The following is a 16,333-nucleotide window of genomic DNA, read 5'->3' on the forward strand; positions in this document are numbered from 1 at the left end:
TTAAGCATATATATATATATATATATATATATATATATATATATATATATATATATATATATATATATATATATATATATTGTAACCGGCTAATCTAAGAGGATTAATCCTACCGTTTAATAGCAGGGCCTATTTAAAGTCAGAGTCTTAGCAAAACTCTGACTGAACTGACCCAACACAAGAATTATTAGTACATGATAGAATTCAAACTCAGAACCTTGAGAGAAGCACACTCTCAAGACCCAAGTCTCCGGCACTAATTAACATCAATATCAACATCAGATAATGGATCAATCAATATGAAGCGTAAAACTTGATTCCCATTTCCATTAATTACTTAGAAAATTAAGAAATAAAAATGGACAAATACTGTATATAGAAGAAGAAGCACTAACTACTAGTCTTTGGATGAAACTAGTCATGGTTGAAACAATTTATTACCACATCTGCATTTCCATGAAAGAAGATAATAGCTATCATTTTCTTCATGAGAAGAATCTAATTTGAAACCCTTCTTCCTTTGATGATGATCATGATCATTAACAACCACAGTAGCCATGCATGGCCTACACTTCATGCACTTGTTTACACATTCAGGTGGCTTAGACCCTATCACCACTTTCCTTTCCTCCAAATCACTCTCATCACACAAAACACTTCCACCTGCATGAAGAAAAATACCAATATATTAATATATCTAACCCTAAATACATGTTAGAAGAATATAGAATGATTAGGGTTTTTTACCTGATCTAGGAAGTAGAACAATGAGGGAGAAAATGAAAGAAGTAGTGATTGCAGCATTGAATATTCTAGAAGGAGACATGATGAAGGAGTTTTGTTGGGAAGAATATGGGAGAATGTTGTTGATACAAATGGTGGTTTGAAGTTAGATGTGAAAATGAAACAAAGAGTGTGTTAGATAAAGTTGAGGGATGTTTCCTTTGGGAGAGACAATGCTCCAATGAAATGAAATAGGATTGAGACAGTGCAAATGTGTGTTGTTTTTGTTCATTTTTGGGAAATTGGTAAACTGATTTTGCATCATGTTTGTGAATAGTGATTGACTGACATGGCCAGTGCGTGTGTGTGAATGAATATTTATCTTCCCTTTGCTTTGGGAACATCGTTTTGGTTTCTTTTAAGGCTAAAATTACTTTCTTACCCTTGATTAATTGCACCAACTTGGAAAATGAATATGGAGTGGACCAAAGAATAAAAAAGAGTGAAGTGAATATTTTGTCATGGCCGGTTATATGTTAGGCTATGTTTGGGAGTTTGGAGGGGAGGGGGGAAGGCTTCCAAAAACGAAATTTTAAAAAAATATAGGAAAATATTTGACATTTTTTGAAAAAATGATTTTGTTTAGAATGATAAAAGAGTCATTATCATTACTAAATTTTTAATTTTCAGAATACTATAACAACCTAAATGATATTTGAAAATTTATTTAATCCCTCCAAAACCCTCCGAAACCCTCCTTCAATACAATTTTTGAGTTCCTCATTTTATGGGGTTTTTGGTGTTATGAATAAACTCAAACCCTCCAACCCAAAATCTTTTTATCATTTTCACCCAATTCTTTCTATTTTCCAAAGCCTTCCCCTCCCTTCCCCTCCAAACTCAGCCTTAGGGTATGTTTGGTTCTGGAGACAAAATGAAAAGAGAGAAATAAGAGAAAGAAAAAAGAAGTGTTAATTTTTTATAAAAATATCAAAATTCCCCTAATTAAAAAATCCACTCTAATATTATTTTATTAAATAACTTAATTTAGTTTTTTAGAAATTTAGAGGGGAAGTTTTGTTTAGAGAGAAGGAGGATAAAATCTCTCTAGACTTCGTTAGGAACGTTACTCACGCTTATTCCTATTATCTTTTTAATATGTTATTGTCGCACCCTAAATTTTGACCTAGGTTTTTTTTTTCATTTGATTCACTCGCATTAGCATCGATCAATTCATCTGCATCCATATTAAGTTTCGACTTCGCGCGTTGCGTCTTTTTTTTATTAGTATGAAATTCACAATTTATTTGTCATCATTTCAATTAGCAATTTATTTTTCGCGTTAAAATCATTCATAATCACATTTTATATATTGAGTTCAATTTTTGCATCTTAGATTCAATTTTACCATTGCATTTTTCTTTTTAATAAATTTAACTTGCATTTTCTTTTTTTTAGAAATTCTATTTAGATTGGTTTAATGATTAAATCATTATTTAATTATTATTGTTAATTTAAATTAGAGTTAAAGAAAAGCCCATACATTTCATTGAATAGAAAGAAAATTTGTTTTTTTTTTGTGTTCCTCTCTACAATAGGCCCATTACATAAAAAAGGAAAAAATTGCTATGGCCTTTGTTTTTCCACGCCTCTGCATACTACTGCTCCATCACCATCAATCTGCAACAATAGTCCAAAAACCTGCCACTCTGCTCCACCACCAACCTGCTATTGCTGCTCCAATTTGCTGCCTATTGTCCAATATTTGCACAAAAATATCCAAACAAATAACCTGCATCATGAAAAGCAAATGAAACAGATTACCAAAATTGTTCAAAACTTCCAAGTTTTCCCCCCAAATTCTCACCAAAACCCTAATCTCCCATCTATATAAAGAGCCATTCATCATTCACACGGGGGGAGAAAAAACCTAGAGCGGCGGCCACAAAAACCCTAACAGAAGAGAAACTTTTGCAAATTTCTTCTCAAACAACCTCACACATAACCTTCAGTCTCACCCTCGCTCATTCTTGCAATAACCCAACTTACCTTCAAAAAACCGAACAACACAACACATAAGCGGAAAAGACGAAATCAGAAGCAAATGAAGAGACGAAGTTAGAAGCAGAGAAGACCAAAGGCATACTTAGGTTTTTATTTCTTCATTCGATTTGTGCTTTAGCTTTTCTGTCTTTAATTCGTTATACCATGTAATTGGGAAATCATAATGAACTCTGGGGTATTGGGATTGATTTGGGGCCTAGGGTTATAAATTTCTTGACTTGATTTGTATGCTATGCTTGAATCGAGAGAGCCGAGAAACTGAGAGGAGAGAATCGCGAGAGAAACTGTGAGCGCGAGAGAGGCGAGAGTTGTCTCTGTTTGTTGTTCATCGTGAGAGACAAGGAACGAGAGTGAAATCGCGAGAAACCGAGAGAGATTGTGAGAAGCCGAGAGTTTGCAGCGATTGAGAGATGTTGGTTTTGTTGTTGTTCACCGTAACAGCAAACGAGAGAACAGAGTGAATAAGATGAGAGAAGATGTTAGCTTTTTATTTTGTTTTATTAACTTTTTATCAAAATTAAAAAGGATAATCATTGGTTGAAGTTGCAAAACGAAGGCAAACGGCTGTTATTAGTTCTGGGTTTTTTTTCTCTCATTAGCATTTTCGTTTTGGGCTTTAACCCATGTAGTCCAATCCGAAAACACTCTAATCCGGCCCAGAATCACTTTTTTTTTGGCATGATGTATTCCATTTTCTTTCACGGGCCTTACCCCCATCTGGGTTTCGCACCATCATTTAGCCCATTAATTTCTTTTTCTACGACAAAAACATGCATACTTTTTTTTCTTTTAATTAGTTAATCAAGTGTTTTTATTAATTAGTCATTCTAATTGAACTTTGACTATATTGTTAATTAATTAATGATGTTTAGTTAATTTTTTAATTAATTTAATTAATAAATTAAATACATTTTTATTAATTAATTAAGATAGTATCATAATAAAATCAATCCATTTTTTACAAACAATTTCATTCAAATAAACTTCTCGATTCAACGTCGAGTCCACTTCAAACAATTTCACAATAATTTTGGTCAACACCAAGTATCATTTTCAAACTTCTTTTGTCACAATCAAAAACCTCAAAAAATGTTTTAATAATCAAATTGAATTTTGTCAATAATGGTTGAAAAGAGGGGGTTGTACGTACTTGTACAAGTTGCTCTAAAGCATTTAGACGATGGCCGTTAAGCTTTTGTTTGAATGCTTTGATTCCATTAAAGATCCTTAAAATCCTATTTGTCTCACCTTTCTCTACAAAACGTTTTTTATCAAATCAATTTCGGTTTATAATGGATTAATCATGAGGGGGTTGTACGTACTTGTACAAGTTGCTCTAAAGCATTTAGACGATGGCCGTTAAGCTTTTGTTTGAATGCTTGTATTCCATTAAAAACTTCATTACGCTCAATTTAGCAAATGCTCTTTCAAGTATTCTAGGCGATGGCCGTTAAGCCATTGCTTACGTACTCGAATTCCACTTTTTCATAAAAACGCTTTCAGTTCAAAACTCATGTTTTCTTTGCCCAAGTGCAAATTTCGCCCAAGTGCGAACCATATTCAAAAACTCGTCTTTCCGCCCAAGTGCAATTAGACCCATCAAAATCAATAAACAAATTCCGTAGTTCTTCCGAACTACATTCGCTCTGATTCTTCCATTGAAGATATGTAGGCACAAGACTCAAATGTCTTGGCGAGCACACTAAATAAAAAAAATACAAATTCGTCGTTCTTTAGAACTACAATCGCTCTGATTCTTCCATTGAAGATATGTAGGCACAAGACTCAAATGTCTTGGCGAGCACACTAACAAAAAAAACATAATTTCGTAGCCATGAACTACGAACGCTCTGAATTTCCCATTGCACGAGGGAATACGTAGGCACAAGATTCAAATATCTTGGCGAGCACAATAATAAAAACCCAAATCCCGTTTCTTGTCCATATAATAATTAGAACGCAAGTAGATAAATAAGCTAACAATGAATCACAAGATTAACTAAATGGGTCCCATCGAGTACGGTGGAGGTAAGGGGTGCTAATACCTTCCCCTTACTTAACCGACTCCCGAACCCAAATTTGGTTGCGAAGACCATCTTTGTCCATTTCATTTCATTTGTGGGTTTTATCAATATTTTCCCCTTCCCATTGGAATAAATAAAAATTGGTGGCGACTCTGTTTGATACAATTTCGTGGCGATGATTTTTTGACCCGCGACAGCTGGCGACTCTGCTGGGGAAAGACAATGTCTCTAAAGAGAGTCAACCCTAATTTAGTTTTATTGTGATATTTGCTAGCTTTACTTACTTGCTTCCTTATTTGTCTTTATTATATCTTTGTTTAATTTCTCATTATTGTGGTTGAAATCTCTTGATTATTGGCGCATGTGAGAAAAAAAGCTCTACACCCGAGCTCGAGTGATACGTAAGATAAGATGGTGGTCTAGTATTAAACTCGCTTGACGTAGTGTCAAGTGGGAGGTACTAAAACCCCGCCTGGAGTAGGTCCTTTGAGGAGATGTCTGTGACTAAGTAAGCTATTTACTTGGGCTAAGATGTTTCCAATTCGGACTGCCGACTCTAGGGACCTTTAGAAAAACCCTTAAACCATGACTTTTAGGAAATGGTGGTTTCGCGCCCAACTTGCGTAACGTAACTATTACTGTGGGTAAGTGCGAAAACCACACTCAGAATAGGCTTCGTTTGAAAACACAGTTGGATGGTAAGTTATTTACTAGATGACTGAGTTTTCAAAAGGAGCTTGTAACTCTGAGAACCGTGTCTAGAACCTTGTCGGAAAAAACCTTAGACTGTGTGCCAAGAAATTTGAATGTTTCTGTATCCAGTTGATTGAAAATCCATTACTTGTGAATCATACATGATATGATATGGCATTCATTTTTGCATAAAAAAAAATAAATAAAAATCATCATGCATTTGCATTCATTAACATGCATTCTCATTTCAAAAATCCAGTACTCATACTTTTTGGCAAAGCAAGTTAATTACCTGACACTCTTTTGGACTCGAAGCATGTCATAGAAGACGTTGAGTGAGCTTCAAAGAGACAAGAATTGTATCCAAAAGGTTTGTGGTCATTATCATGGAAATACTTCAAAGTGTTAAACGCCAAGAATGGTCAACCTCGATACACGATGTGGTTAAACAACCCCATAGCCTCAAGAGTGCCAAGACACTAGGGACATGCCTAAAGCCAGCTATCAGACGAGGAAGTTCATCCTTGTCGGAATTGTGCTATATTGCATTTGAATTCTTTCATCTTTAATCGTAATTTTAATGAAATGAGCATTGCATTTGTTTTAAATCAATCATAATGTGTTTTTCTTGTTTTATTTCCGTATCATTTACACAAATTCAAAAATACAATTTTTTTTTTTTTTTTTTTTTTTTTTTTTTGCTTTTCCACTTCACTTTCTTTATCAGCTTTTTGTCTAAGCAAGATTTGAGGGAGGATGATGATAAACAAATACCCAATTTGCATCAGTGTGCTTTCAAATGAAACTTTGTTGATGATGTACAGGCATTCTTTCAAATCCCCAAACACTGGAGATATAAGGAAGATAATCCTTCGTTAACCCCTTTGAGCCTTAGAAGTAGGTGTTTTCTTTCTGCATGAAAATTGAAACCCTTAATCAAAACCTGGGGCAGGGTAGTTGTTCAGTTAAAATGACTAATGCATCTAATTTCCAAGAGAATCATTTCATGGGAACCATTCCCGATCAAAGGTTCAACCATATCCTCTCTTCGTACACAATGTCGAAGTAGTAGTTGAAGGATAGAAAAACACTTAGAAAGGGGGGGATTGAATAAGTGTGACTTTAAATCTTGGACGATAAAAATAAATTGCACAATTATTTTTATCCTGGTTCGCTGTTAACGAAGCTACTCCAGTCCACCCCCGCAGAGATGATTTACCTCAACCTGAGGATTTAATCCACTAATCGCACGGATTACAATGGTTTTCCACTTAGTCCGCAACTAAGTCTTCCAGAGTCTTCTGATCACACACTGATCACTCCAGGAACAACTGCTTAGATACCCTCTAAGACTTTTCTAGAGTCTACTGATCAACACGATCACTCTAGGCTTAGTTCACTCCTAAGACTTCCCTAGAGTATTCTGATCAACACGATCACTCTAGTTACAAACTGCTCAGCCAACTGCTAAGACTTCCTAGAGTATACTGATCACACGATCACTCTAGTTCCTTACAACTTAATGTAATCTATTCAAGAGTTTACAAATGCTTCTTAAAAGCGATAATCACAACTGTGATATTTCTCTTAACGTTTAAGCTTAATCTCACTAAAATATTACAACAGCAATGTAGTGAGTTGATGAAGATTCTGAGTTTTGATTGAACAGCGTTTCAGCAAGTTTGATATTAGTTGTTTTGGTGCAGAATCGTTAACCTTGCTTCTCATCAGAACTTCATATTTATAGGCGTTGAGAAGATGACCGTTGAATGCATTTAATGCTTTGCGTGTTCCGTACAGCATCGCATTTAATGTTATACGCTTTTGTCAACTACCTCGAGCCTTGTTCACGCTGTGTCTACTGACGTAGCCTTTAGTAGCTTTTAACGTTCCTTTTGTCAGTCAGCGTAGTCTGCCACCTGTACTTCCTTCTGATCTGATGTTTGTGAATACGACGTTTGAATATCATCAGAGTCAAAACAGCTTGGTGCATAGCATCTTCTGATCTTCTGACCTTGAAGTGCTTCTGAGCGTGATACCATCTTCTGATCTTCAGTGCTTCTGATCTCATGTTCTTCTGATGCTTCCATAGACCCATGTTCTGATTCTGCTTCGACCATCTTCTGATGTCTTGCCAGACCATGTTCTGATGTTGCATGCTGAACCATTTGAGATACAACTTCTGAGCGCTGAATTATGCGTACTCTTTATATATATTTCCTGAAAGGGAAATTGCATTGGATTAGAGTACCATATTATCTTAAGCAAAATTCATATTATTGTTATCATCAAAACTAAGATAATTGATAAGAACAAATCTTGTTCTAACAATCTCCCCCTTTTTGATGATGACAAAAACATATATAAATGATATGAATTTGCGATCAGAAAGAGTAGACGGCAAAAGACAAATTACACAGCTATAGCATAAGCATATGAATATGTCTCCCCCTGAGATTAACAATCTCCCCCTGAGATAAATAATCTCCCCCTAAAATAAATACTCGAAGAACTTTGATAAAAGACTTCCCTGATTATTTCGGTAGAGACGATCATATAAGCTTCTGCCTTCAGAGAATTCATAGCTTCTGACTTCTGCTTCCATTGGACAGCTTCAGAACTTGAATTTCTTTAGATCCTTAGAACACTCACAGCTTCTGATTCCTGCTTCCATCGTGGACAGTGTCGCACCCCAATTTTTGACCTAGTCCTTTTTATAGTCATGTCGAATTCGTATTTCATTCATCGTTCATGCATCGCATCATGGCATATTTTGAAAATTTTGACATTTAATTAAAGTCAATAAAAATAGCCTTCATTTGCATTTTTACATGTTTTGATTCATTAGTTTTTGATATTTTAATTTAATTTTAGTTCATTGTATTTTTCATTAGAATTAGTATTATATTTTTTTATCTTTTTAGTTTAGATTTATCTTAGTTTTATTTATCATTTAGTCAAAAAATGTATAATAAAAAGAGTGAGAATTTGGGTTAAGCCCATTTCACATTAAAAGTCCATTTACATTTTTTGTATACTAAACAAAAACAAAAAAAATTGACAAACATTCTTGCTCCTTGCCTTCACGTGACTATGCACTATCACCATCATCTTTCCTGCAAAACAAATGCTACACTCCAAAATCCCTGCTGCACAATACAATGCTACATGTCTGTCCAAAGTCAGCTTCAAAACAAGCCAAAAATTTCATCAAATTGTTCCTACAACCTGCATCAAGAAAAAGCAAAAAAAACAGTCCATCAAATTGTTCAAATTTCTCAAACTTTTCCCCCCAAAACCCTCTTCAAATTCCTCTCTAAAACCCTAATATGAGCCTATAAAATGAGGGATTCAGCACAAGGATAGGAAGGAGCCACACGAAAAAATCCAGACAAAAACTCAATCTCTGCCAAACTCACAACCTCTTCATATTCCTTCACTCGACCCAACATACAACTTCATACCTTAACCCACCTATCTATACAACCACACACATAACTTCATTCTCACCGACCTCACTTTCACATTACACACATCCACCGAAACCACCCTTCCCTCACCTCTGCTCAATACACTCTATAATCCTTACACTCAACAGAACCAAAACACAAAAACCTCGCGAATCATCACCCTCTCACTCACTCAATCCGCAACTCATTCAACAACACTCATATCCACACAAGCTCATAAGCTTCAACTCAATCATACGCAACACAACGTAACACAACACAACACTTCACAGCAGAGAGAAAAATCACAGTGCAGACTCAAAGTCGAAGAAGAGGAAGAAAGTGAATAACAACAATAGAGTAAAGGTTATACCTGATTCATTTTTTCCATTTTGTTGTTGCGATTCCCATTTCAATTTGTATTTTATCAATGTGTAAATCTGCAAAATCATAATGAAATCATGGGGTTTAGGGTTTTGATTTGGGGATAAGGTTTATGCTTCTTTTTGTGATGTTGTTGCTGTGTCCATTCTTGTTTGTGTTAATCGATAACGAAAGCGAGAATTTCGTTGTTGTTGTTGTTGAATCGTAATCGATTGATCGAGAGAGAGAGTGAGAACCGCAAGAGAGAGAGAGGATACGCGAGCAAGAGAGTTGTTGTGTGGTTTTGTTTTTGTTTTGAAATAGAGAGAGTAGAGAGAGTCGAGAGCGACAAGGAGAAGAAGAAGAACTCGTTTGTTCTTCTCAGGAAAGGATGGCTCTAGGGTTTTCTAACCCGGTTCGGATCCGGCCCAACAACGTTTTTGTGTGTTCATTTTATTGAGTTTTTTTTTTTCCTTTTTTGTTTTGCTTGGGCCAAACATCCCTATTGAGTGATGCATCCCCATGGCCCAATGTTTTTCTTTACCATAATTTAATATCTCATTTCTTTCTTATAAAGAATACAATTAAACATTCTTTTATTTATTTATATAAGAGTTAAATTTCTTTTCCATCTAAAATCACAAAACATGTTTATTATTTATTTCATTTACTAGATTTTATAAAAAGACAAAAAAATTATTCTTTAGATGTTTGTTTAGAATTTATCGAAAAAATATTTCAAAATGATACAAACAAAGTTCTTTGCAATCGAATCGTGTTTTGAGTTTGAATGGATAAGGAGAGTTCGTACGTACTTGTACGATTTGTCCTAAAAGTATTTGGGTGATGGCCGTTAAGCTTTTATTCGAATATTTGGATTCCATTAAACGCTCCATAAAACTCGATTTAATTCACCATTTTCTTTACAAAAAAACACTTTCATTTAATCAAATCATTTTATCTATAATGGAAAGAAGAGTTTGTACGTACTTGTACAATTTGTTCTTTAAGCATTTAAGCGATGGCCGTTAAGCCTTTGTTTGGATGTTTAAACTCCATTAAAGACTTCTGAAAAATTTATTTAACTTACTCTTTTTTACAAAAACGCTTTTCTTTTAATCAAACCAAATTTAGTCTATAATGGATAATGAAGAAGGGTTTGTACGTACTTGTACAAGTTGTTCTTCAAGTGTTTAAGCGATGGCCGTTAAGCCATTGTTTGAGCGCGTAGACTCCATTAAAAGACTTCATAAAAAACTTGTTTTAGCGAGTTCTTCTTTCGAGTATCCTAAGCGATGGCCGTTAAGCCTTTGTTTAAATACTTGAATCCAATTAAATGTCTTTCAACTCATCGAATCATCTTCATCACCTACGAGGAGGTTGTACGTACTTGTACAATTTTCTCTTTCAAGCATTTAGACGATGGCCGTTAAGCTTTTGTTTAAATGTTTGATTTCTCTTAACAAACCAACTTTAATTTATTCACACCTTTTAATTTTAAAACTCTCTTTTTCATAAAACGAGACACTTATTCAATTTCAATACGAATATACTTCCACATGTGAAGATCTAACATCTTCCACTCGAATGCGATGATGGCCAAAATCATGTCTTATCTTGATTTAGTTATCCATTCTTGTAGTGATATCATATCCATGTGCGCGTAGTATTTCCATTTGAAAGCGATCGAGTACCTCTCGCCAAAATCAATCAACAAAACATTTCGTAGTTTTAGCCCGAACTACGATTGCTCTGACTTTCCCATTGCACGAGGGAATACGTAGGCACAAGATACAAATGTCTTGGCGAGCACAATAATAAAAAAACCTTTTTTTGTCCCTTTCTTTTTTCCAACCTAATAAATAACGCAAGTAGATAATAAGCTAACAATTGATCACAAGAATAACTAAATGGGTCCCATCGAGTACGATGGAGGTGAGGGGTGCTAATACCTTCCCCTTGCTTAACCGATTCCCGAACCTAAATTTGGTTGCGACGACCATTTTATCCGTTCTTTTTTTTTCGTGGGTTTTATCGATATTTTCCCTTTCCTTTTGGAATAAATAAAATTTGGTGGCGACTCTGTTGTACTTTGAGCGCGCGATTACGCTCGAGTCACATTTTTACCGCTACAGAAAGTGGCGACTCTGCTGGGGACTACTTTAGAGAGTCAACCCTAGTTTAGTTTTTTTTTCTTGTTTTATTGTTAGCTTTATTTATTTGCTTATTTATTTCCTTTATTATTTGATTTCTTATTTTATGATTGGAATATCTTGATTTTTGGCACTTTATGGACAAAGCTCTACACCCGAGCTCAAGAAACACATAAGATAAGATGGTGGTTTAGTATTAAACTTGCTTGACGTAGTGTCAAGTGGGAGATACTAATACCCCGCCTAGAGTAGGTCCTTTGAGAAGAGGTCTTTGGTTAAGTAAGTTATTTACTTGAGCGATGATGTTTTCAATTTGGATCGTTAACTCTAGGGACCTTTAGAATAACCCTTAAACCATGACTTTTTAGGAAATGGTGGTTTCGCACCCAACTTGCGTAACGTAACTATTACCGTGGGTAAGTGCGAAAACCACACTCAGAATAGGCTTCATTTGAAAACATGGTTGTGTGGGAAGTTATTTGCTAGACGATCAAGTTTTCAAAAGTAGCTCGTAACTCTGAGAACCGTGTCTAGAACCTTGTTGGAAAGAACCTTAGAACCATCCTATTGTGTGCCACTTTGTGCTGAGAAATCGGAATATTTCTGTTCCATACGATTTGAAATCCATTACATGTAAACCATACATGACATGACATGGCATACATCTTTGCATAATAAACAAAAATTTCATGCATCCATATTCATACATTCAAGTTGTCAATTCATATCGTATGTCTTCATCTTCATACTTGTTTATCCACTGTCAAACTGGTTCCTCAACACTTGGGACTGGAATTATGTTTCAGTAAACTATGGAAGAGCTTAAACAAGAAGAAGATCAATCAACTGGGTCAAGAATGACAAGTTACTAGTGTTTCAGACAGGATCGATCTTCCTCGTCACTGATTAATCACTAGGCCTTGTTTCCTTCTGTTTGCAATTTCCTTATTTTGTATTGTGTACTGCATTGAACTTTGTTTGTTCTTAAATGTTAATTTTAATGAAATGAGCATTACATATTTGAATCAATTCATTTACATCCACTGTGTTTATCTTTATGCTTTATCTTTCAAAAAAAAAAAAAAAAAAAACAAAAATATATCTCTAGTTCACTTTCTTTATCAACTTTTGTTTATGCAAAGATTTGAGGGAGGATGATGAAAACAAAATACCAAAGTTGTTGAAATATATGCTTTCAAATAAAACTTTGCTGATGATGTACAGGCATTGTTTCAATCCCTAAACACTGAAGAAATAAGGAAGTTAATCCCTAGTCATCCCCCTTTGAGCCTTCGAAGTTGGAGTTTCTTTTTAAACAAAAAAAAACCCGCAATTTTAACCTGGGGCAGGGTAGTTCTCAGTTAATTTGGTTATGCATTCAAATACAAGAGAATCATTCAAGACACCTTTTTCAACAAGGGTTTCAGTCAAAAGTGACCAAAATGGTTATCATTAATCGTTATCAAGGCAGTCACTCTTTTTCCAATATCAAAAAAAATTCAAAGAAAAAACCCGCTAAGTCAAAACCTGCGAAGGAGACTTAGGCAAAACTGGGGCATCCCGCTGATTGTAATCTCAAAAAGAAACAGTTCAGGCAAAAGTTAGGGATATAAAGCAAAAAAAGATAAGTCAATAAATTCCTTGAACAACCATAAAATGGTGTGACTATCAAAAGGAAGAAGTGACTGCCATCTCAAAAATTCCCTTGATTCGTGAGTCATTATCATGAATAGGTGTAATTCCAAAGTCTCTTGGAACCTAAATGCATAATTTGAATTAATTGAGCGTAGGATTGGAAGATCATCACGAAGAATGGGGTGGGTACAAATATACTTTGAGCCTATATCCTTTGTTTCTATAACCGTGAACCAAGCCACGTTACAACCTTCAAAAGGCCTAATTGAAGCAAGGTTTATTTTGAAAGCATACTATAACAAGGTTGCGTTAACCTGACTCCTAAAGATTTTTGCAAACTGTTTGTTTTACCATACCTTTGCTTTATCCATCACTTTGAATGTCTAGACAACTGTGTTTGGATCTTTCATTCATTTTGTTTACATCAATAGTATCATTCCAATAAATGACTTTGATTTCAAAATATGCTTTGAGCATTGAATTAAAATTACCATTTTTGAATGAACATTTTATTTGCATGCAAGTACTCATCCTTCAGGGAAGTTCAAACAGTTGAGAGACTTGATCAGTGATCCTATCAGGGGCACGTTACTTCAAGGGCCTTTATTCAAGACTTATGCTGGGGCAAGTATTCCCGACATTCATTTCAAGAACTGAAGCAACGATCAGGTAACAATCAGTCAATCAGGGGTAGTTTTTTTCAATGATCCCCGAGCAGTTTGTCAGTCCTTCCCAAAAGTATCATCAATGTGACATGACCGAGTTGGCGATGTGCTTGTGTTGAGGAATCAAAGTTTTGATCTACCCTCAAAAAAGAGTCTATCTCAGCTGTCATAACCAATTACATCTCATTAATCATTCATGTAGCATGCACAAAAATTTCATATATCATGCATATTCATGTGTATCTTCCCGAATCTTGCTGTTTTTTTTAAAAAAATCTTACCGTATAATCTAAATCCAACTTACTTGACATTAGTCATATTTATCTTCATTCATGTTTTACCTTGAGTGTCCCTGATACTTTGTTCTCGAAGTCCAATCATGTTTTATCGTGATTGTCTTTGGTGTTGTTTCAATCATGTTTTATCTTGAATGTCTCTAATATTTTCTTTCCAAGTCCAATCATGTTTTACCTTGATTGTCTTTGTTGCTTCAATCATGTTTTATCTTGATGATCTTCGATCATGTTTTATCTTGGTTGTCTTCGATCATGTTTTATCTTGATGTTCCTCAGTCATGTTTTATCTTGATGTTCTTCGTTCATGTTTTATCTTGATGATCTTCAGTCATGTTTTATCTTGTTGTTCCTCGATCATGTTTTACCTTGATTGTCCTTCTATGTTGTCTCATCCATGATTTATCTTGAATGTGTCTGGTATTCCCTTTTCAAAACTCAATCATGTTTTACCTTGATTGTCCGTTGATATTCCCCGATCATGTGTTACCTTGATTGTCATTTAATACAGCCTCGTTCATGTTTTATCTTGGGCATCTCATATATTCTTTTTCCGAAGTTCAATCACGCTTTATCTTGATTACCTTTGTTGATTGTTTGTTTCAAATTTTATTCCCCACAGAATTCAGAATGTCTCATATCATATTGCATTCGAAATAACAAAAAGGAGTCCATGCATTGCATTCCATTTGCATATGAAGGACAAAAATTGTGTACTTTGTATTTAAGTCTCTTCACATCTTCGATAGAAGAAACTTAAATAAGGGCATCTGTCGCACCCCAATTTTTGACCTAGTCCTTTTTATAGTCATGTCGAATTCGTATTTCATTCATCGTTCATGCATCGCATCATGGCATATTTTGAAAATTTTGACATTTAATTAAAGTCAATAAAAATAGCCTTCATTTGCATTTTTACATGTTTTGATTCATTAGTTTTTGATATTTTAATTTAATTTTAGTTCATTGTATTTTTCATTAGAATTAGTATTATATTTTTTTATCTTTTTAGTTTAGATTTATCTTAGTTTTATTTATCATTTAGTCAAAAAATGTATAATAAAAAGAGTGAGAATTTGGGTTAAGCCCATTTCACATTAAAAGTCCATTTACATTTTTTGTATACTAAACAAAAACAAAAAAAATTGACAAACATTCTTGCTCCTTGCCTTCACGTGACTATGCACTATCACCATCATCTTTCCTGCAAAACAAATGCTACACTCCAAAATCCCTGCTGCACAATACAATGCTACATGTCTGTCCAAAGTCAGCTTCAAAACAAGCCAAAAATTTCATCAAATTGTTCCTACAACCTGCATCAAGAAAAAGCAAAAAAAACAGTCCATCAAATTGTTCAAATTTCTCAAACTTTTCCCCCCAAAACCCTCTTCAAATTCCTCTCTAAAACCCTAATATGAGCCTATAAAATGAGGGATTCAGCACAAGGATAGGAAGGAGCCACACGAAAAAATCCAGACAAAAACTCAATCTCTGCCAAACTCACAACCTCTTCATATTCCTTCACTCGACCCAACATACAACTTCATACCTTAACCCACCTATCTATACAACCACACACATAACTTCATTCTCACCGACCTCACTTTCACATTACACACATCCACCGAAACCACCCTTCCCTCACCTCTGCTCAATACACTCTATAATCCTTACACTCAACAGAACCAAAACACAAAAACCTCGCGAATCATCACCCTCTCACTCACTCAATCCGCAACTCATTCAACAACACTCATATCCACACAAGCTCATAAGCTTCAACTCAATCATACGCAACACAACGTAACACAACACAACACTTCACAGCAGAGAGAAAAATCACAGTGCAGACTCAAAGTCGAAGAAGAGGAAGAAAGTGAATAACAACAATAGAGTAAAGGTTATACCTGATTCATTTTTTCCATTTTGTTGTTGCAATTCCCATTTCAATTTGTATTTTATCAATGTGTAAATCTGCAAAATCATAATGAAATCATGGGGTTTAGGGTTTTGATTTGGGGATAAGGTTTATGCTTCTTTTTGTGATGTTGTTGCTGTGTCCATTCTTGTTTGTGTTAATCGATAACGAAAGCGAGAATTTCGTTGTTGTTGTTGTTGAATCGTAATCGATTGATCGAGAGAGAGAGTGAGAACCGCAAGAGAGAGAGAGGATACGCGAGCAAGAGAGTTGTTGTGTGGTTTTGTTTTTGTTTTGAAATAGAGAGAGTAGAGAGAGTCGAGAGCGACAAGGAGAAGAAGAAGAACTCG

General features: G+C 35.0%; 1 protein-coding gene across 1 annotated transcript; it reads right to left on the minus strand.

The window, feature by feature from the left end:
- Window positions 1–256: 256 nt before the first annotated feature.
- On the minus strand, window positions 257–826 carry LOC131651462 (EPIDERMAL PATTERNING FACTOR-like protein 8). Its single transcript, XM_058921123.1, has 3 exons — window positions 748–826; window positions 442–663; window positions 257–336 (listed from the first exon to the last, which is right to left on the minus strand). The coding sequence occupies exons 1-3, from the start codon at window positions 824–826 to the stop codon at window positions 257–259; spliced, it is 381 nt and encodes a 126-aa protein (XP_058777106.1).
- Window positions 827–16,333: the final 15,507 nt, after the last annotated feature.

Source organism: Vicia villosa, linkage group LG2 (assembly GCF_029867415.1).
Source record: "Vicia villosa cultivar HV-30 ecotype Madison, WI linkage group LG2, Vvil1.0, whole genome shotgun sequence".
NCBI classification, from domain to species: Eukaryota; Viridiplantae; Streptophyta; class Magnoliopsida; order Fabales; family Fabaceae; genus Vicia; species Vicia villosa.